General features: G+C 44.0%; 2 protein-coding genes across 3 annotated transcripts in view; both read right to left on the bottom strand.

The window, feature by feature from the left end:
* Nucleotides 1-7,158, bottom strand: part of MOBP (myelin associated oligodendrocyte basic protein) — a 29,644-nt gene extending 22,486 nt beyond the window's left edge. Inside the window, exon 1 of one of the 2 annotated variants that reach the window (XM_084902857.1) lies at nucleotides 4,183-7,158. The gene's annotated coding sequence lies outside the window, so the exon portion shown is untranslated. The remainder of the gene's footprint in view (nucleotides 1-4,182) is intronic. The other variant, XM_084902858.1, reaches the window with a different exon arrangement.
* A 6,540-nt stretch (nucleotides 7,159-13,698) lies between these two features.
* RPSA (ribosomal protein SA) lies at nucleotides 13,699-21,843 on the bottom strand. Its single transcript, XM_084903163.1, has 7 exons — nucleotides 21,788-21,843; nucleotides 20,770-20,933; nucleotides 19,805-19,923; nucleotides 16,121-16,366; nucleotides 15,036-15,164; nucleotides 14,754-14,919; nucleotides 13,699-13,869 (listed from the first exon to the last, which is right to left on the bottom strand). The coding sequence occupies exons 2-7, from the start codon at nucleotides 20,900-20,902 to the stop codon at nucleotides 13,775-13,777; spliced, it is 888 nt and encodes a 295-aa protein (XP_084759289.1). The 5' UTR covers nucleotides 20,903-20,933; nucleotides 21,788-21,843; the 3' UTR covers nucleotides 13,699-13,774.
* Between the last annotated feature and the right edge of the window lie 1,666 nt (nucleotides 21,844-23,509).

Raw genomic sequence — 23,509 nt, 5'->3', positions numbered from 1 at the left:
TGGGGCCTTGCTGATTCTGGGGAGACTGCCCCTCTCAAGGCTAATTAATTTGGAGACACAGCAAAGGACTCCCTGCTGAGAGTGCCTTTTTATATGCAAAGCAACAATCCAGAGCCTAAACACACCAACTCCCGGGTTTTGTGTGTTTTTGGGTTTTTGTTGTTTTGTTGATATGCGCGTGCGTGCGTGTGTGCGTGCGGGTGTGTGTTTATCAACCTGTCACAGATTGAGCTAAAATTCCTCTCTCCTAATCATCCCAGGGCCAAGTACCAGATGACTCAGGTCAACCCTACACTCCAGAGTCCCCCCCTGAACTTAAACTCGCCCATCCTACACCTGCCTACCCTGCCTACCCTGCCTGCTCATTCATACCTGTAACAAAGGCACAATGAAGTCCCTTGCTCATGCCTTCCTAGCCCCTTCCGGCTGCTGGCAGACTCTAGTGCTTCCCCATCTAGCCCTCCATGGTCTGGCATGCCCTCTCCTCTTGGGAATTGTGAGTAACAAACTATATTTTCATTAAAAAAAATTTTTTTGAGAGAGGGAGAAACATCAATATGAGAGTGAAACATGTATTGGCTGCCTCCTGCACATTCCCGACCAGGGATCAAGTGTGCAACCTGGTTCCGTGCCCTGACCTGGAATCGAACCACAGAACTGGCAACCTTTCGGTGCACAGGACCACACCCAACCAACAGAGCCACACCAGCCAGGGTAACAAACGATCTTTTCAATGGCAGTCATCTGATTTGCTAGCCTCACCATACCTAGTAAACAAAAACAAAACCCAGGTACATTTTAAAATATATTGGTCTCTTAACCACAGCGAACACCAGGTTTTTCCTAATGCATTGTAGCAGAAGCACCAGAATCCATAATGGCCTTCACAGCCCACACAAGAGATCACCCCTGGAGTCCATGCCAGGGTGCCTAATCCTCGGGTTGGCAGTCTTCGGACTGAGGACAGCAACTCAACTCCCAGTCACAAGACTCTCCTGGCCTTTCAAGCCTTCCATGTCCTGACCCCAATTTTTTTGACTAAGTGTGAGGAGGCCCTTCTTTTCTACCCCAGGATGGCTCATCACAGGAACACATAACCCTTCAAATAGAAAGCACTTTCTCCAAGTCCAGGGTGAGTTGTATAGCCCAGAGAAGGCCATTATAACAGCTAATGCTGCCCTTTCTCAAAAGCTGGGTTCCTCAACATTGAACAGCACCATGTGCAGAATCCCTAAGTTCTAACCCAATTTCACACTTAGAAAGAAAATATTTATCTACCTAATCCAGGGAACAGTCCTGTGAAAGTCATAATACATTCACTTACCTACAAAGATCATATAACAACTTAATCAACGCCTCTTCATTCAGATTTATGATGACATCAGAGTTTTTGAGTGGGCGGGGGGGGGGGGAAAGGATGCTTTATATTTGTGTATCTAAAGAATCTATTTTAAAAATGCTGAAACCAGTTTGGCTCAGTGGATAGAGCGTCAGCCTGCAGACTCAAGAGTCCCAGGTTCGATTTCAGTCAAGGGCATGTACCTTGGTTGCGGGCACATCCCCAGTAGGGGGTGTGCAAGAGGCAGCTGATCGATGATTCTCTCTCATTGATGTTTCTAATTCTTTATCCCTCTCTCTTCCTCTCTGTAAAAAATCAATAAAATATAAACAAAAACAAACAAAGAATAATAAAACTGCCAGCCACCTCCAAATAGTTTTCCCACTTATGAGCACACAAATGAAAGTTCCTTCTACCAGACACCCTGTCAAGGTGCTGAAGGAGGCCAGCGAGCCTGGAGTGGCTCTTCAGGACAGCTCTTTATCGAGCTGTACCTGTTTCCGGCAGACGGTTTTGCTTAGAAAGAAATGATCACATTGATGACGCTCATACTCATAGAGTAGCAGACATAAACCCAACACACACAAAGAATCTATATTAAACACCTCACCATGCACCCATCAAGTTCATGTGCACATCATTGTAATTACCATTCATAAGTAAGAGACAGCACTTACATGCTTCTGGTGAGTATTGGGAATTATCAGCAAAAAGCCCTGGATTTTTTAATTTTTTTGCACTTTCTTGTAAGATTTTAGGTACTCATTTCAAATCCTAATAACCATTAGATAAACAACACCTTGAGCCAGAACCGATTTGGCTCAGTGGATAGAGCGTTGGCCTTCGGACTGAAAGGTCCCGGGTTCGATTCCGGTTGGGGGCATGTACCTTGGTTGCGGGCACATTCCCAGTGGGGGCTGTGCAGGAGGCAGCTGATCGATGACTCTCTCTCATCGATGTTTCTAATTCTCTATCCCTCTCTCTTCCTCTCTGTAAATATCCATAAAACATATTTTTTTTAAAAAAAACAAAAACATAAAAACAACACCTTGAATTACAAAATGTGTACAGTCAGATGTAAGTGTGAATTTGGATATGTATGATCTATAATGCAAGCATAGTCCTTCCAAACGTCATAGCCTGGACCTAATCATGAGAAAACATCAGTCCAAACCCCAAATGAGGAACACTTAACAAAATAACGCCTTACCCTGGCCAGTGTGGAGTATTGGCCTGTGCACCCCAGGGGTCCCACCAGAGGGTCCGGGTTTGATTCCGGTCAAAGACAGGTACCTCTGTGGGTTGCAGATTTGACTCCGGCCCTGGTAGTCAGGGTACATGTGGGAGACAACCAGTCAGTGTGTATCTCTCTTATCAATGTCTTTCTCTCTTACTCTCCCTTCCACACTCTCTCTAAAAAAAAAAAAAAAAAAAAAAAGAAAATCAGTGGGGAAATATCCTTAGGTGAGGATTAACAAAATAATAATAATAATAACTCCTCAAAACTAGTCAAGGCATGAAAGAGAATGACTGTCTTGGGTACTGCTCCAGAGTAATGGAGACTAAAGACATGGCCACTAAAGGGGACGCATGATCCTGGATTGATTTCTGGGATAACTGGTGAAATCTAGTTGTCTGCAGAATAGATAATAGTATTTTCTCCATGTTATTTTTTTTAATTTTGTCTTTTTTTAAAAATATATTTCATTGATTTTTTACAGAGAGGAAGGGAAAGGGATAGACGGTTAGAAACATCGATGAGAGAGAATCATCAATCAGCTGCCTCCTGCACCACCCCCACTGGGGATGTGCCCTCAACCAAGGTACATGCCCCTGACCAGAATCGAACCCAGGACCTTTCAGTCAGCAGGCCGATGCTCTATCCACTGAGCCAAACCGGTTTCAGCTATTTTATTTTATTTTGATCATGACTCTAATTTATTTTTAAATGGCTCAGGGAAAAAATAATATGTATATGCAGATACAGAGAAAGAAAGGATAATAAAGCAAATGTAGTAACATGTCAGCATTGGAATAATCTGGATACATCGGATTTTTGAACTGCTTGTGATTTTTCTGTAAACATGAAATAATTTTTAAAATCCACTCACCACGGCATTCTCCTGCTCTTCTGAATAAACATAAAACAGTTGCCCATCTGACAATAGTCTGTTTTCTGCCTCCCGGATTTATTCAGGAAGCATTAAAAATTCTTTCCCCCAGGTTCTTCCTAGAACTTTTAGCCAAGTTCATCGCTTTATTCCCCTGATGCATAATATTTTCTTCCCTTTTTCTATCAACTGAAAATAAAAGGAAACCAATCCGAAGACTGATTTCTGAAATTCTGCTCAAGACAAAGCATGGATGTCTTCCATTTATGTTTCTGGGAACAAACGTTCTTCCAAGATTGGGGCTTTGCTGGACACTCCCCCTCCCTGCCCCCCACATAAACCCGAAGGTATGAAGGAAAGCGTTCCTAGATTAAAAAACAAAACAAAACACAACTCATTTCAAATCATGATCAATTATTTAAAAAAGAAAAAAGAAGAAGCCAGAGCAGAGGGCTTCAGACCAGAATCTGAGTTAGGGCCCAGATTCAGACAATTGTCCCAGGCTCAGACAATTTCCAGGCATTTGCCAGAACATATCAGGAGGGCCCTCCGCCCACATCAGAATAGCCTTGGTGTCCTCTCTGCTTGCGTTCTCCATCCTTTCATGTCCTCCCACTCCTGGCAGCTCTTCCGGTGGGTTTTCCCTGGGATACAGTGAAACGGCCCATACACTAGCCACCGGAGACCAAGCACAACATGAGGTGAGATGAAAACCGGCGGGAATGCCCTTACCTTCCAGTAGCAGTTGTTGTGTGAAACAGGTTCCTCCTCTGTACCAGGCTCCTGAGAGGACGAAGCCACTCAATGCACGCAGAATATATAGGGAGAGGTTATATAGCCGGGCATTTCGTTACACATGGTGTTTTTGATGGGTTCGCAGCCAAGATTCACTTGAAAACAAAAGCTGCACAAAGACTACAAAAAGGCCACACAACTGTTCAACAAAAGACTAAAGAAAGAGCAAACAAAAGCCAAAGAAAGTTTAAACAAAGAGTGAAACAAAGACAGCACAAAGGCCAAACAAAGACCGAAACAAAGGGCAAAAGAAAAGCTAAACAAAAGCTAAATTACAACCACATTACACACAAACACACACATACACACAGTCACAAACCATATCCACACGTCAGCCGCACACTCTCCTATCTGTCTCCCACCTCTCACATCCCACATAACGCCCCATTCCAACCCCCTCACCAAGGCTCTCTTCGTACTTACTCTACCCAAATCACACCACCCACCAACTCACTCCACCAAACCACACATCCTTCTGCCAATGCGGCGTCCACCACAGCAATCATCCCAGCCCCCACCACACTATACCTCACCGCACATGCCACAAGCCAAACCCACAAGCTTTGAACAGAGCTAAAATCACACTGACAAATCCCTGCCTTTGGAATCTCTTTCCACACTCCACTCAGAGTAAACACCCACCCTCCCTACATACACAAGCATGCATATATACACACGTCCAAGACTAGCATCCATACATGCATGCCTCACACAATTCAGCAAGAGTACCTCAGTATAGTTACTACTGAGATTAGATCTGGACAATTCTATACCATTTACCATTTACGTTCCAAGTCATGAAAACTTTAAAAAAAAATCTATGATAGATTATTTCTGTAAATTGAGAATCTCATTTAATTAACATGATATTATTGACTTCAGCCTTGGACATGGCATTTTCTTATCATTTTCCTGGAGTTTGGGGGTTACACCATTGAATCCTGTAACTCTGGGCCTCGGTTAAATGTCATGATCTTACAACCAGTGCTTTTGCTAAATTTCATTCTATGTGTAGAACTACATACTAGTGATTTGAAAGATGAAAGGATGTTTCTGAAATGAATCCAACCAACAGCAGCCTTGCCTCTTGAATTCCCACAGTTCGTTGCATGACAGAGAGATTTAAATGTCAACACTGTCATGAAGTTTCTTTCTAGGCTCTTGTCACAGTAATGAGAAAAGAATCGAAAACACACACTATAAATCTCATTGTACACTAACTTCATTGCTAACGAAGCCTTCTTGATCTGAGTAATGAAGTATATGTCTGCTGGCTGGTTCACTCCTGCTGTGAGGCCAGCGCTTTGCCGGTCCTGCATGGATGTGCGTGAGGGTTCGGGAGTAGAGCAAGGTGGCTCAGAGAACGGGCTCTGGAGGACTCAGGGATGGTCGCTAAGTCGGTTAAGATGTCACACTGGTTGGTACTGTGCCTGGCACACAGTGCTACATCAGTGTTAGCTATTGTGGTCTGGTCCTAAAGAAGCTTGCAAAACAGTTGTAAGAACACATTTCCTATTTAGAAAACAACTGGAGATGTTGTCTAAATAGGCTTTGTTTGTTTTTCTTGTTTTTTGCACATTTTATTTATTTTTCAGGCTTTTTTTTGCATTTCATTTTAAAATTGAATTTATTAGGGTGATACTGATTAATAAAACTATATAGGTTTCAGGTGTACAATTCTCTAATACAACATCTATATATTGTACTGTGTATTCATCAACCCAAGTAAAGTCCCTTCCATCACCGTTTATCGGCTCTTTACCCCCTTTCCCTCTGGTGAATTCAGGTTATTTAAAAAGTGTAAGATTTAAAAAAAAAAAAAAAAAAAAGTGTAAGATCGCCAGGCTGGCGTGGCTCAGTGGTTGAGTATCAACCTATGAACCAGGAGGTCACAGATCGATTCCAGGTCAGGGCACATGCCCAGGTCACTGTGGGCTCCATCTCTAGTGGGGGACGTGCAGGAGGCAGCAGACCAGTGATTCTCTCTCATCATTGATGCTTCTTTCTCTCTCTCTCTCCCTTCCTCTCTAAAGTCATTGAAAATATTAAAAAATAAAAATAAAAAATAAATTAAAAGTATAAGATAGAGTGGGTAGATTATAGAGATACTAACTCTTCCCTGAAGGGCTCCTTTGCTTCTCAAACCTTTCCAACAAAGGTCCTTACTGGCAAAGTTTGTGAAGTCGTCTTCGATCTTTACTCCATGCTATATGGAGTGATGTACAGCTTATGCCACCAAAGTATGGAGTTCCCACAGAACTCCCGTTATGCCATCTCTTAACTCCTATGTAAAGGTTGTTTTCCCTTCACGCGGTGGTGTTTAGTCCCAGAAAATGCATAGGAGGCCCCGCCTGAGTCAGGTCACTTCTCTGAATGGCAGCTTTGTGTTCCACAGAGGGCACCACCTCTAGAACCTCAAGTGGATTCGTGGCCAACATTACATGACCTGCTAACACTACTGATCATTCCTCCACAGAAACGTTGGCTGCCACCGACCATCCCCACACGTTATGGGCTGAATTGTGTCCCCTCCAGATTCACAGGTTGCAGACCTAACTCCTAGACCTTACTTAGAAATGGGTCTTTTCAAACGTAATCAAGGGAACATGAGGTTGTTAGGGTGGGTCGCTGATGTCCTTACAAAAAGGAAGACATTGGACACAGAGACACTCATGGAGGGGAGTCGATGTGAAGACACAGGGAGACGATGGTCATTACAAGCCAACGAGGGCAGTCTGGGACATACCTTGTCTCCAGCCCTCCAGAGGAACCAACCTGCGGACATCTTCTGCTTGGACTTCCAGCCTGGAGAACTGCTGTCTAAGCCACTCAGTGGTACTAGGTGGTACCATGTAATAGCAGCCCCTAGCAAACGAATACATCAGTTACTGTAAGTACTATTTTAATTCATTTTGATGAGTATTTATCAAAATAATATTGCACAAAGTTATAATGCATTAAAAGGCTTATGAGGAGAAACAATAGCCCCTTTTGCACTTCATCCCACTCCATAATCCCACTCCCCAAAGGCTACCCGTTCAACAAATGTTAGCTATTTTTCTATATTTATTTCCATATTGTTAAATAATTCATACCAACAGCTGCATACATGCTTATTAATTTTTTAAATATATTTTATCGATTTCTTACAGAGAGGAAGAGAGAGGGATAGTTAGAAACATCAATGAGAGTCATTGATCAGCTGCCTCCTGCACAGCCCCCACCGAGGATGTGCCCGCAACCACAGCACATGCCCTTGACCAGAATCGAACCCGGGACCCTTCAGTCTTCAGGCCGACGCTCTATCCACTGAGCCAAACTGGTTTCAGCACATACTTATTATTATAGACTATTGGCTTCCAATTGAGGATTTAATTTTCTTACACTCTACTCCTTTCTCTCCCTTTCCCCGTCAACTAAATATAGCTATACCTGTCAAAATTTATATTATCAATATATATATTTTCTATACAACTTGGTAATCAATTATGGTGATTTCATTTCTTTGTACAAATTTGTTTTTCCTAGAGTTAATAATTGTTCTATTTTGCTTTCATTTATTTAATTTGCTAAGTTTTGTATTTCTCACTTTTTTAAATATTCCAACAGACCTGTCAAATAATTATCAATTTTTCAAATATAATATATCAAATAACTGTTTACTTCTACTATCTTCTGTAATCAGTCCTCTTGCTCTACTTTTGGACTGGTTGCTCTCAAAGTCTGGTGCAGGACTGAAACTTCCCTGCATTGTTTTTTTTTTTCCGTAAGGATCACCTATGTCATGGATCCCATGTCATTCTCATTTTTTTGTTTGCTCCCTGATTTTTTGAAGTACATTTTCTAGTGCCATCATTGGAAAGAGCACGTATTAAGTGAATTTTGTTTTAGTTTTTGCATACCTGAAAGCTGCTTTATTCTACCCTCATATTTGATTGCCTTGTTGGGTATAGAATTCTAGATTGAAAATTATTCTCCCTCAAAATTGTTGATGCATCAATTTTCCATATTTTTGGAAGAAACAGTATGTGTTGTTCACCTGCCACTTTTAACCAAAAACATAGTAACTGTTTTGTTGTAACATAACTTAAAATGTACCATAGAATTAAAAATTTTAGGCATAAAAATGTATATTTTAAAATATATTTTTAAGAGTTATAGAAGCATCACCACTATCAAATTCTCTAATGTTTTCATTACTTTAAAAATAAATCCATACTCATTTACAGTGAAACATATTCTATTTTATATGCCTTTATTCAAGCAGAAAAAGAGCTGGAGGGTATGACATCTTGTTATGGAGATTGGTGAAGATAAGTATGAAATAAATGGATCATTTATAGAGGGAAGTCATCTCTGATGAGATAAAGACATCTCTATCATTTCACCCTAAAGCTTCAATGGTGCATGAAGTCATCCACAATTAGAGCATTGTTATTTACCTAACAAAACCATGTGTAAAAATGTGTTGTAAAAATTGGTTATTTATTTAAAAGACTTAAAGAACAAGCCAAAGATTTTCAGATTCATGACAAAAATTCCATTTTTCCTGAGAAATATGGGGGGGAAAAATGAGTTTTATGAATAGCTGTAAGACCATTTAATTATTTCAAGGTATATGTGAATTGGTTGGTCAAAACTGAAAGAAACAAACCTAAATGGTCCTTCATTTGTCTTTTAATCCTAACTTTCAGAGCAAATCTGTCTCCATTGAGACTTTGACCTTGATCTTATAGATTTTTGGCTACACAGTCCCCAACTTTGGTAAACAGAAGAATACAGCACCATCTGAACTGCCAGCAGCTCAGACAAAGCCTCTCTGTGTTCCCAAGCTCCACACCAGCCTCCCTCCTCCTCTCCTCTCCTTCCCTTCCCCTTACCCCTCCTCCCCTTCTCTCTACTCCTCTCCCCTCCTTTCTCTCCTATCCTCTGCCCAGGCAAAACTGTGCATTGTATTTGGCCACTAGTGACCTTTGAAATAATATACATTATATTCCTTAATTAAGGGACTGGGCTTTATTCATCTTGCTGTGTTAAAACTCACTCTTGCCCTAGCCAGTTAAGCTCAGTGGATAGACCATCAGCCTGTGGCCCAAAGGATCCCAGGTTCTATTCTGTTCAAGGGCATGTACCATGGTTGCAGGCTCCTCCCTGGCCCAGGCCCTGGTCAGGGCCTGTGCAAGAGGCAGGCAATCGATGTGTTTCTCTCACATCGATGTTTCTCCCAGTCTTTCCCTCTCTAAAAATCAATGGGAAGCCGGGACCGGTTTGGCTCAATGGATAGAGCGTCGGCTTGGGAACTGAAGGGTCCCGGGTTAGATTCCGGTCAAGGGCATGTGCCTTGGTTGCGGGCATATCCCCAGTGGGGGGTGTGCAAGAGGCAGCTGATAGGTGAGTCTCTCTCATGGATGTTTCTAACTCTCTATTCCTCTCTCTTCCTCTCTGTAAAAAATCAATAAAATATATTTTAAAAAAAAAATCAATGGGAAAATATCCTCGGGTGAGGATTAAGAAGAAAAAAAAAACAAAAGAACTCACTTTTAAGGTGGCATGCTTCTCCTATACAATTTTCTGAGCCCAATTCATGGATTTTAACATTGTAACATTATTAGAGAAGGAAAGGGTGGACACGGTGGGAAAATTCAAGGATTCTAGCAAAGACAGAGACTCAGAACAAGAATGGATCAGTGTACTGTGTTAAAGAAAACCTGTGCTGAACGGTAATCCAAGTGTTGAAAACCGATTTTATTCAGGAGCTGTTGCAATAGCAGGAAAAGAGACTTCAGTTTAACACTGGGCTCAATTCCAAAGACAATGTGGACAAGTGGGGATTTATAGCCGCAGGAGCAGGTTGAGGGAGTCATTGAACGGAAAATTACTAAGAGGAAATATCCGAGGGGGAAGGGGCCACAGGAAGAGGGGTGTCTGGCCAAACCCAGCTAATAGGATTCTTGCTGAGTCAGGCTCAACTGAGCAGACATCACTATGGGGGATGAGGAATTAAATTAGATATCAAGGATGGGACATTCTTGCTAAAATGACTCAGCTAGATTCTTTTTTTTTTTTTTTTTAAATATATTTTATCGATTTTTAGAGAGGAAGGGAGTTAGAAACATTGATCAGCTGCCTCCTGCACGCCCCGCACTAGGGATGTGCCTGCACCCAAGGTACATACCCTTGACTGGAATGGAACCTGGGACCTTTCAGTCCTCAGGCTGATGCTCTACCCACTGAGCCAAACCGGTTTTGGCGACTGGGATAGATTCTTGTTCAAATGGGATGATAGAAAGACAGAGAGAAGCCCCAAGGTAGAGTGTTGGGAAAGAGGTTCAGAGGAGCCTGACTGAAGTTGGTCAAGAGGATCTTGGTCAGATGTCAGCACGTGGCAATGGGGAGCCCTGATTCTAATTATTGCTATCAATACAGAGACAGGAAATATAATGAAGTAGGACCCAACATTAATGGGAATGATCTTCAAAAAGGGAACTACCTTTAATTCTAAGCTTACCAACAGCTAAGCATCTACCATTTTATCTGGTGGTTTGTTAAGAAAATGCCTTGAGAAAATCACAGATCCTAGGTAACCTGTGGCCACTTGAGTTAATAAGATTTGCATTAATGGTCAAGCACTATTTTCTTTTTTCAAAAATACATTTGATTTCAGAGAGGGAGAGGGGCAGAGAAACATCAGTGATGAATTATTGATCAGCTGCCCACTGCAGGCCCCACACTGGGGATCGAGCCTGCAACCCAGGCATCTGCCCTGACCAGGCATCAAACTAACCTTGTGGTTCATAGGTCAATGCGCAACCACTGAGCCACGCTGGCCAGGCTTGGTTGAAAGTCTTTTTTTCAGGAATATACTGTGGAGGTTATAATCTATGGTATTTTCTTTTCTTTTTAGAATATATTTTATTGATTTTTCAGAGAGAGGAAGGGAGAGGGATAGAGAGCTACATCGACTAGCTGCCTCCTGCACAACCTCCACTGGGGATGTGCCCACAACTAATGTACATACCCTTGACCAGAATCGAACCTGGGACCCTTCAGTCCGCAGGCCGACTCTCTAACCACTGAGCCAAACTGGTTTATGGTATTTTCATTTCAATATTTGATATTGGTTAATGTATTTTAATTTTTTTTCTCAGTAAATTTCAGTGAATTGCAATGTTAAACATAACTAGGCAGGCTGTTTTTATGAAAATTTCTATACAAAATTAGGGAGGAAAGCCTGATTAATTTTTACTTAGTTTCAGTAACTATCAACAGAGAGCAGCAATAAGTACCAGCCCTTTGTCACAGTAATTGCAAACCCTGTTGGGTCCTGTTTCATATGAGACCCCATGTCAAGGGATGCAACTCCTGTTCCCGAGAAGGTATGACACCCCTTCCGGAGACCAAGTGGTGTAAAGAGGGGTCTACTTCGTAAAGAACCACTACGTGGACAGCTGAGCCTGTCCACATGGATACTGACAAACTACATAGTTCAACTCAGATTCTGAGCAAAGTAGCCCTTTAGCCATTAGGACAGCTGGACTGTCTTTACAGGCTTAACCACGTAGTGGACACGATGGCCCAGGCAATAGTGGCTAGTAGGCCATCACCCTATGTGGGGACAGGAATGTGAGCTTCACTTAGGGTGGACCCATTATTGTTGCAGACTCCTTAAGGAGATGGCAAATGGGCAGGGAACCCCTAGACGACCATCCTATGTAAGGGTTTGTGTGGGAACCCTAACAAGAGTACGCTGGATGATCAGGGCCAACTGGCCATATGCATGTGTGCAGACAAGGATGTATCAGTTTACGTAGTATGAGCATCACAAATTGGTGTGAGGCCTTTCGTTGGAGGGTATACAGAAGTTGCCACTGAGCAGCCAGGTGGCTGAGCTGTTTTGTGCAGCTGCTTTTGTGGGACTACAACTTTGAAGAACTGTCTGATGGTTCTTGTAGTAGCAATGGGTACTCGGTCTACAATAGTCTCTTAAGAGGATGATCCTCAGGGCAGGTAAGGAGTCTGTAAAGAAGTTAAAAATCTAAGACATGGCTTCCAGTATGGGGTACAGTAACCTTGCCATATATCTCATCCTTAAAATTGGATTCTATGGAATAAAAGGCCATTGTGCCAATGCCAGAAGGCAAACATCCCAAGAGTGCAGCAAGGTTTCCAGGTTGGAGATATTGGGCGCTAAGACACAGGCTTGGAAGGGGATCTGAGATAGCTTACTCAGGAATAGACCTTACTCTGGAGCAGGGGTCTTCAAACTACGGCCCGCGGGCCACATGCGGCCCGCAGAGGAGTCTGATCCGGCCCGCCAGGTTTTTTGGGCAGTGAGCGCAGCCGAGGTGTTACAGTAGGAATTAGTAGTTCATATAGCCCGGCCCTCCAGCTCTCTGAGGGACCGTGATCTGGCCCCCACTTTAAAAAGTTTGAGGACCCCTGCTCTGGAGGGTTCAGCAATTGGGAGACAGGAATGCCCAGATGAAACTATGTTTTCCTATTCTTTGGTCTCTGAACAGCTTCCTTGACCCCAAGACATTCTGACAAATGAGCTTTCCACCCCTCACTTGGCCCTTATACCCAGAGTTCCTTCTCCCCCACCTACCCCTACTTTCCAGCCATCAGATTCCAGAAATCACTGCAGGTGTTGCTGACCACTTGTCATGGGTTTGAGGTCCCAACACACTGGAGCGTTGAAGGACCTGGCAGATTTGTCCAAACTTGTCCTCAACACAGCCTATGGCACTTCCTATGAAGCTAATGCTGCTGGAGCTGAGGGCTCCCCTCTGCCTCTGCTCCGCTGCAAGGGGCCCAGAGAACAGTCACATGACATTTTGTCCATTTCCAAGGGTACAATGAATCCAAACCTGGGTCCACTTAATTCCTCTATTTTCATTCAAGACAATGGTTTTCACTTGGCTGAGTGGCACTGTGACATCAGTAGAGCCATATTCTTAATAGAACTAAAATGCACAGAGCACTATGCTATAATTCTATAGAATTTCACACCTGTACAACCCTCTCCCAGAAACTATAGATAAGCTGACTAGGTGACAGAAAATAGGCGACTCTCAAAGCTGGGGAGGCTGTGACCCCTCCAGTGGTTCCACAACTGAAGACCATATCACACCTTTGCCCAGAGTGGGTCTTCAATGCCACATCACTCATACACTGGCCATACAACTGTCAAATAGTAGGGCTGTCAATGAAAACCAATTAAAGTCTGGATTCTACAGAATTGACCAATACAGATGTTAAGAGTATCAGAGCCTTGGAAAAAATAATCCTAGGGTTAATACTTATGTGCAGCTATTGACATCTATTTCCAGAACACATGATGATCCTCATACAAAAAAGCTCTGGAAAATTCCCAAGTGAAAAGTAATACACTTACTTGTCAAGGCACCTAAAGTAATTCCAGGCATCTTGATCTGGAATAAAAAAACAAACAAATGGACACGACTTTTAGAAACTGTTTATTTTCCATCAACCTTATTTCCGTTCTGTTAAGAATTTGTGGAAGAACGGCTTAGGACCACTCAGTGGTTGTTGCTACCCACTCAGTAGCCTGAGCAGTGGGGGCTGCAGACCAGTCTTCAGTGGCAGGTTGAGCACTCCAGTCTTCTGTTAAGAAAATACAAAGAAAAAGCCATCAGCTCTGTTCCCACAGTACCTTTTGTCACCTTCCTGGCACCAGCAATCTGCCTTGCGTTCTGTCAGACACACATTTCAAAGTCAGATCACTTCAAATGCACCTGAATTCAATCTCTCAAGTTAACACAGCTATGAGTAGTGGGACAAACTTTTTAACATGGCCATGGAGGTCATTCAAATTAAAAACAGACGTTCCAATGATGCACTTGTATCACGATACAGTCAACCATTGATTTTGCAGACCTTGATTTAACAGACTTCAAATTTAATGGGCAAAATTTCCAGTCTATGTCATGTGAAAATTAACACCCTATTAATTTTAAAAGGCTTTTAACCAGGATTTGTTCACAATTAACAGGTTATTTTTGTTATTAATCCATACTGTTATTTTTAACAAATTTTAGTGAACAGGCCATGTTGAAAAAAACACCAGTGATTTCGCTGACATAAACGTTATGTATCTACAACTATAGTCTACATATTTAAACTCAAGAGTCACCACTTGTAAATGTTCAGCCAATGATTAGAGTATGATCACACTACATCACTGAGGTAATTGGTTGTTGTTAAATGGCATGACTTTCCTTGGATGATATGACATGTGCTAAGCCATACCTCAGATATGTGCATTTGTTTACTTGAAGTGACTAGACCTACTCAGTACAAATTTAAAATTACAGTAATACATAAAGAAAACTTTACTGTAAAGTTAACTTTTCATACTTAATTTTAACTACACAAACATGCCTACATAAGTAAAAACAGGTAAACCAACTTGTCAATTTTTAATGGACTTTGGGTTTAACACCCCTCCCCCCCATTGGTCCGTTACATGGAGGTGTTACTGTACTCACCAGTAGGAAACTGCTGAATGGGCACGGAGGGCACCTGCACGCCTTCAGACCAGTCTGCGACCTCAGGCTGCGCAGCAGTGAACTCAGGAGCAGGCGCAGTCCATTCACCCTGAAACTCCTCCTTGGTCACAGCCTTTTCAGCAGCGGCCTGCTCTTCCTTTTCAATCTGGTTAAAAAGAAAGTGTTGTTTTTTCATAAGGACTAACAAATTTTACTTGCAAGTATAAACCAAGGTGTCCAATTTGCTTATGTGACCATAAAGCCTTTGTGGCAGAAGCTTACCTCCTCAGGATCTCTGTAGAAGTACAGATCAGGCATGACTTCCCACGGGTGTTCACGGGAGATGGTGCCCCGCATGCGTAGTACTTCCCGGGCCAGCATCCACCACATCAGACCCACTGAGTGAGCCCCCTGCAAGAATACAGGATATTAAAAAGTGACACTTGGGCCGATGGGGCTCCAAGGTTGACCATCTCCCTGAATCAGGAGTTCTGGTTCAATTCCCAGTCAGGGCACATGCCCAGGTTTTGCAGGCTTGATCCCCAGTGTGAGGCATGCAGGAGGAAGCCGATAAATGATTCTCTCTCATCATTGATGTTTCTAGCTCTCTCCCCACTCTCCCTTCCTCTCTGAAATCAATGTAAAAAATTATATTACATATATGCTACACTTGGTCACCCCAAACTGTGTACCTCCCATTCCACCTAACCCAAACCCACATCATCTAGGTTCTTGGTTCCCAGAGAACAGACATGGCTTAGTATAAGTGTTTATAATAATATAGATTATTTGTTCTATTTATCAGTAGCTCTCAACCTTGATTGGTTGAGATTTTACAAAAGTACCGCTGTCAAGCCTCTATCCCAGGCAACAAAATGAAATACCCCAAGATCAGTGCCAGGACAATGGTTATTTAATTAAAAACATTCAGGAGATTCAGGGTTTTGAGACCAGTGACAAACCAGACCAACTTGAACCATATGCAGCCCACCTTTTAAGGATCTTACAGGATTCAGCAAGCTGGTCTGAAAACAGAAAGGCTGAGTAATACCTGAGAGGCCCAAATAAATCAAGAAATTTGGAGAAAACAGAAAACAGATCCCTTTTCAAATGTTTTCATATCCTTAAAACTCTCATACATTCAACTCATACTTGTAGCAAGAATTACTATCAAACTCCACTCATTGGGCCACAGACCCTTATGGTGTTTGCAAGAATCTTGCCTCTCGTGTAGCACACTACCTACACTTGAGAGTCAATGGGCCACCAGTAGCCGCAACTCCAAGCTCTAACAATGTGCAGAGGAATGCCCAACCATCTCTGGAGCACTCATTCTCAAGATCTAGTTTAGATCGAAAAGCAGTTACCTTGTTGTTGCAAGGGATGGCAATGTCCACATAGCGCAGAGGAGAGTCTGTGTTACACAGAGCAATGGTGGGCAGGTTAACATAAGACGCCTCTGTGAGAGGCTGGTGGTCAGCCCTGGGGTCAGTCACCACCAGAAGTCTTGGCTCCCGGAAGGCTGCCTGGATCTGGTTGGTGAAGGTTCCAGGGGTGAAGCGGCCGGCAATAGGAGTGGCTCCAGTGGCAGCAGCGAACTTCAGCACAGCTCGCTTAAGAATTAACGGTACGAGTTAGCAGAGTAAACGTGTGACGGGTTGTGATCACGTGAAGCAGCCTAGTTAGCCAGATCTCCCAAATACCCTTTCTCAAAAATGAAAGCATCAAATTCCAGCAATTCCTGTCCTCCATGTTACCTGACCAATATGTACACAAAGACTAGAGTTAAAAAAAGGACATAGCCACACTGCTTGGTTTCTACCCATGTGGGCCACTTTGTGGGTGACTTGGACTAATTACTCATATGCCTCCAGGTTGCTCATCTACAAATACAAAAGCCTAAGGACCCTTACAACTGAAAATCCAGTTGACTAGTTGCTATGGTAGCAGGTGCACTCCCCAGGTCCCGCCCCCACCGGCTGGCTGGCCCCAATTGGAATTGGGCAAGATGACCTCAATTGTAGGCCAGGCCTAGGGACCCCACCCACGCACTCATTTGTGCACTGGGCCTCTAATAGAGTTATAATTAAACGAACCAATACAACAGTGCCCAATAACCAGTAAGCACTTCCAGCTCTGGTCAAGTTATCACACAGCTATCCTACAAAAGCAGAAACAGCCAGCTTTCTTTACCTTCCCTCACCTTTTTCTCCTCTAGAGCTGATTATTTCCTGTTTGCCTTCCAAAAGGCAGATGTCTGTTTTCCAGCTACATCCCAACTACCTAGCAACACTTCCTAGATCAATATAAATGCTTAGCAAGTTTTCAGTGAAGGAAGTGTGGGAGTGGTCATTAAGTTCATTCCACAGTAGATTTTCTTCTACCAGGCACCAAACTGGAGGGATCCAGTCACAAGCCAGCCTCTGAGGAACAACCAACTCCACTAGCCCCACCCCCCCAAACACACTGAAATTAATGGGAACTAGTTTTATTGTCAAGCTAAACAATGAAACATGAAAGGATTCTCCCATGATTTTGAAAGCTCCGTTCAAATCAAAGGATTTTTTTTTTTAAATTAGAAATGGGGTGAACAGATAGGCGATCCAAGATGGCTGCTCGGGTAGGCAACTAGCCGCAGCCGCACACAACAATTTTAATAAAATACAACTAAAATATAAAATGGACATTACCCAGAACTACAGGAAAGTCGACTGACTGGAAATCCTACAACAAGAAGCAAGGAGAAAACCAGAAGGAAGCACGGAGGAGCTGTAAAAGCCCAAGGTACGGAGACACACGGCGCGCGCGGAGAGGACGGAGCCGGAGAGGAGGGAGGCCGAGTGCCTGGCGGGCGTTCCCTAGCGGAAAGGAGATAAAACTCCGACTGTGCTGGGCCCCTGACTGCTCTGAACCCCAGTTCTGGGCCAGACCCCGGGGACTCAGGCTCAGCCATAGGGAGCTGGGCTGTAAGTCGGAACCCCGGGGTAGCGGAGAAAGGAGGTCCCGGAGGCGCGCACACTGCCCCCAGAGAAGGGACGGTCGGCTGTGCCGCGGGATTGCCCTGACGGGAAGGAGACTGGGGCTCCAGACTGCTGTGAACGCCACCTCCAACTCCACTTCCAACTGAACTGAACCCCAATACCGGGCTCATTGTGGGAGAGCATAGACTGTTTGGCAGCAGGCGAAAATCGAGGGCACCTTTCTCTCAGAGGCGCCGGCAGCGAGCACTGAAGGACCCGCATAGGGCGGGGCTGACGGAAGCCAAAGCTGCAGGCTCCACCCTGAAACCCCGTCCCATCTGTAACTGCGAAATGCGACAACAAAATAGATCACAAACGAAAGAAATGGAGGACAAAAAGCGTCTGGATATAGAGTTCAAATCTACGCTTATAAGGTTTTTCAAGAATTTCCTAGAAAAGATGGATAAGGCCTATGAGGATATGAAAAGAGATCAACTAGAATTAATAAGGAGTCAACAAGAAATGATAAGGGATCAACAAGAAATAAAGAATACATTGTCTGAAATAAAAAATATTCTACAGAGTCCTAAAAACAGAAGGGAAGATCGCAAGAATCAAGTCAAAGATTTGGAACATAAAGAGCCAGAAGACACTCCTCCACAGAAGCTAGAAGGCAAGAGAATCCAGAAAATTGAAGATAATGTAAGAAACCTCTGGGACAACTTCAAGCGAACCAACATCAGAATTATGGGGGTTCCAGAAGATGAGAGAGAGCAAGATATTGAAAACATACTGAAAGAAATAGTGACAGAAAACTTCCCCCACCTGGTGAAAGAATTTGACTTACAAGTCCAGGAAGCGCACAGAACTCCAAACAAAAGGAATCCAAAGAGGACCACACCGAGACACATCATTATTAAAATTCCAAGAGCAAAAGATAAAGAGAGAATATTAAAAGAAGCAAGAGCAAAGAAGGTAGTAACTTATAAAGGAGCACCTATACGATTGTCAGCTGACTTCTCAACAGAAACCATGCAGGCCAGAAGGGAATGGCAAGAAATATTCAAGGTGATGAATAGCAAGAACCTACAGCCAAAAATAAGCTACCCAGCAAAGCTATCACTCAGAATCGAAGGCCAGATAAAGAGCTTCACTAATAAAAAAAAGCTGAAGGAGTTCATCACCACCAAACCAGAATTATATGAATTGCTGAAGGGGGTTCTTTCAGAAGAGAAAGTAAACAAAGATAAAAATTATGAACAACAAATACGTAATTATCAACAAGTGAATCTAAAAACCAAGGAAATTAAAAAAATCTGATGAACAATATTAACTGTTGAATATAATAGAATCAGAGGTATGGAAGGGGAGTGAACTGACGATTCTTGGGGAAAAGGGGAGAGGGGGGCGTGGAAAGAGACTGAACATAAACTGTGCACCTATGGATGAGGACAATGGGGAGAGGGGAAAGGGCAGAGGGTGGGGTGGGAACCTGGTGGAGGAGAGCAATGGTGGGGGGGGGGGGGGAAGGAACATTTGTAATAATATGAAAAATAAAAATTTATTAAAAAAAAAAAAAAAAAAAAAAAAAAAGAAATGGGGTGAACAAAAAAAGCTTTCTTATTTAAGTTGGAAAAGATCCTTACTTTTGCTTGCTTCTTATGAAGACTTGGATGAGAGGACTAGCACTATACTCTTAGACAACCTTTCTTTTATTTTAGGAGCAGGGAAGGGAAAAGGGAAAAGCAGGGCATGCTGCCAGAAGACTTCGAAACCCTTCTGAAAAACTCTGCAGCTGACAACAAAACTTCTCTCAAATATAAAAAATTTGACTGCCATTAAAACTGATGAGCCATTTCATCAGGGTCGTTTCTCAATATTTAGTGGCACAAGAAAATACATGACATGAAAAATGATCCTCAACATGTTAGGTGGCAAGTGAAATATGCACTGGAAATGGTGAATACTGGCAGCTCAAACATTTCTAGAGTGAAATCATGGGTTATTTTTATACTCTCCCATATAACCCAAAATGTATATTTTTAAACGTTTACTTTTTAATAACAAAACCAAGCATATTGTTCCACCAACCTGGCCAGTATTCCTGGACGATATGACACTGACGTCAGCTGGGTTTTCAATGGCAACAATGGCCCGAGCTGCCAGCAGAAGCTTCTCCCAGGTTCTCTTCAGATTGATGATGTAGATGCCTAGCGGCAGCAGAGGTGTTAGCACATGACCTGGCTTTGCAAATGGGCACTCTTCTAAACAGTTGAGTGTGGCCAGAGAGCACTATCAACTCCAGTCATTGAGGCAAGCTCTACTGGTGTCAGCGAAAGTCCTGCCATTAATATAGCACACTTCCGACACTCAGAAGTTCATCAGCCAAGACTGGCCTCCACCCCGAGCTTTAATAGTGTGCAGCTTTCCATCAGCAGGCCATCATCGGCTCTTTCTCAGTGGTAATGCCTAGCTGTTGCCCACTGTCTGGCCTCACCACTCTTTCCGCTCCTATGCCTTGACACCAAATTCATTCTAAAACTCCATCATAGCTGAAATCCCTCTGTGGCTCCATCTCCGAGCTGAGAACTGCGTTACCCACTGTAATGCTTTCACACTCTCGACACAACCTATATTCCTTCTTTTAATACCTCCCAAGCCCAACTAATGTCCATCTCTTGCTTGATTTCCCTCCGGATTTAGTTGAACTAACCCCTATCAGCACCTGTGAAATATAAGGTACTATGGGGGAGGGGAACTCAGCTCATGAGCTTCATCATCTCACCTCCCACCTTCATGACCCAACTCAAGTCCCACCACCCTTTTCCAGTGGGGCCCAGAAACCTTTCCTTCCAACCTCAGCCAGTTCGAACAGCTGGTTTTAAAGCCTGTTCTCAACCTAGAGACCTGGTTTTATTACTTAGGAGAGCGCCCTCCAAAGCAGACGCAGAAATTACCTCACCCAGCACTTCTCATCAGAACGGCGGGAGTCAAAATTTGCCCTGAAATGGGAAATGGGGAAGAAAAAAAAAAAGGCCACTACAGCAATGACTGACCATCGCTTTTCCTCTTGTAGATGTACTGCTCCATTTGGAAGTCAAGGTTGGTGCCACCTAAGTGGGTTCCTGCTGCAAGGAATTTGAGGACATCCTCCTCCTTCATTTGCAGGACATCAAGCGCTCCGGACATTGTGAGGTTTCCCTTTAAGTCACGTGGGAACCTGAAAGAAACACACATTCACACACATCTAGTCCTTTTCATTCCAGTGGGATAGGGGAGCAGGTGCATTCTAATTACCCCTCAAAGCAACTCCTTTTTTAAATGGAATCTAGCCCACCTTCTAGACTGACCACCCAGTCCAGCGAGATGAGACACAATTATTGTACAGACTACACTACACACGTACTAACCGCATCAAATCGCAGCGGAGAAAGTGGTGTGAAGGTGGGGAAGCAGCCGGGTAACAAACTAAATCAGACTAGTGAATGGAGACTTAAACACTTCTCAAGGTACCCAGGAGTTAAGCTCAAGTTCTAGATGAGCAAAGCTAACTACCAGATGTGAAAAGGCAGCCAAATTCGAGAACATAAGCAGAGCCAAGGCGGTAGAGACATGAACACGTTTACATTCAAGTAGCTCGTCGGTGGGCACGCTGGAATTAACCTCTCCCTCCGGTAGCAATTCCTTTTGCTCAAAACCCATGATCACCAAAGGGAAGAACCGACGAGCCCTAGCAGCAGGTGGAAGGTGGAGCCTAGGCCTCTGGTTTCACAGCCAAAGTCTGGGAGCCCCAAGCGATCGCAGCACGGTGCACCCCCCACTCTCCCTTCCTGAACCCGCGCCCACTAGCAACTCGGCCCCGAGCCCGGCTCCAGCGCGCCCGCCGAGCATTGTGGGAGACGCGGGCCCAGTCCGCCACGTGCGGCCGCCGGGCGGATGCGGAGGGCGCCGAGCCGCCCCAAACCCGCTCCGTCTGCAGATCCCACCCCCGGTCGGTCCTCACACCCCGCGTCTGTGCAGGAAGGTGGTTCCAGCGGCCCTGGGAGGACGCGGGGACCCTCACTGGGAACTCACCGAGAACAACGCCGTATGGAGCCCTCCCTGGGTAGCGCGGAAAGGCCTGACGGGCGGAAATGACGTGATTATATACCCTGCCGCCAGCCAATGACAGCAAACGCCGGGCGGAAGAGGGGCGGGTCCAGGCCTTCTCCTTCCGGGAGGCGGGCTGACGGCGCGGCGCGGGCTCTCGGAGCGGCGGAAGGGGGCGCCGTGGTGCTGGGGGTGCGGAGCACGGCGACTTAGGGTACCTTCCCCCCTCCCCCCCCCCCAGCGAACCGGAAGCCAGCCCGCCTGCCAGGACTGGAGCCTGTTGTCCTGACCTGAGACCACCGCGGGTCCCTCACCTAAGCCGCAGTGCCCCTACGTGGGAAGGAGTGTGGAACCCACAAGTCCGAGTGTTGGATGAACAAAAGCTGCAGAAACTACTGGCACTTTTTTGGAGGACATTTTAGAAGTGTGTAATTCAGATTCTGAAAGTTCACTTATGGGAAATTTTCCAGAAAAAAATAAAAAGAACAAGACTGCACAGATGCATGAGAATTTTTTTTTTATGGGGGGGGGGGGGGGGAGGGAGAAGGTATAAAAAATAGCAATATTCACCAATCGGTTGGTTACTAAAAATATACTCAAATACAATACTATATAACCATTTAAAAAATAATTAAAATTCTATGGTGCAAAAGAGAATTAGAGGGTGATTCTTAGAAAACTGGAACGCATTAAAAGGTTATTTTAAATGGCCAAATGGTTAATAGTTACGTATACAGTAGGTTTCAACCCTGGCTGCACTTAGAATCAGTTGCAAGCTTTTCAACATGCTCAACCCAAACCAAGAAAATCTGATTTATAAAAACAGCTCCTGAGATCATCCTAATGTGCAGCCAAGGTGAGAACTACAGGTGTACACGTACAGAAAGCGGGTGGGGTTTCCCCCTCATTTTCCAGTATTTTTTAAATTTTCTGAGGAACATAGGATGTTCGTACAATATTGTATATTGAAAACAACACCCTGATGCTTCCAAAGCTGGCGTAGAAAAGGAGTAAACGTGGTGGCTTGGCTTTCAGCATCCTTAGAAACTAAGTACCTGGAGATGTTCTGGCTCTCACAAAAGGTAAGACTTCGGAATAGTTTTATGAACTTTCTGGTGGTGAAGGACTCTAGAGAACCTTCCGGATACTCCCAAACCATCTCATCAGCTCCCTCCTCTGTCCACCAAGGTCTGAAGGACACCTTCCATCATTGTAACTACCAGGACATAGCACTGTAATTACGTTCACGTGTTTGTTTCTCCACAAGACACTAATATTTCCCCCACAACACTTTGTCCTTGACACTAATCTGCAGGGTGAAAACTCTTGGGGAGGAAATGAGAAGAGTCCTGAGATGAAAAACGCACCGTGGGAATGGGAAGTCCCAGTGGAGCAGCCCTGGCCTAAGACTCACTTGTCAAATGGCCGTGGCTCCATTGCGCAGGCTCCATTCCGCACAACCATCTCCATCATTATTTTATTCCCGCCCATTTCTGATGAACAAACATCTCAGCGCCTTCCTTTTCCAAACTTTGGTTTCTGGGCCTTGTATTTAAAAACTAAATGACTTTTCCCCCCATATATAAAATTGTGCTAGGGACCGTAATAATTTTGGACTACACTTCCCACAGCATTGGGTAGCGAAGAGATTTGAAGCTGGGAGAATATGAGGCATCTAACTGGCCCCAGGCATCAAGTTCATCTTGG

This window comes from Pipistrellus hanaki, assembly GCF_964339955.1.
Source record: "Pipistrellus hanaki genome assembly, chromosome: 13".
NCBI classification, from domain to species: Eukaryota; Metazoa; Chordata; class Mammalia; order Chiroptera; family Vespertilionidae; genus Pipistrellus; species Pipistrellus hanaki.
This window is presented reverse-complemented; position numbering and strand designations above follow the sequence as displayed.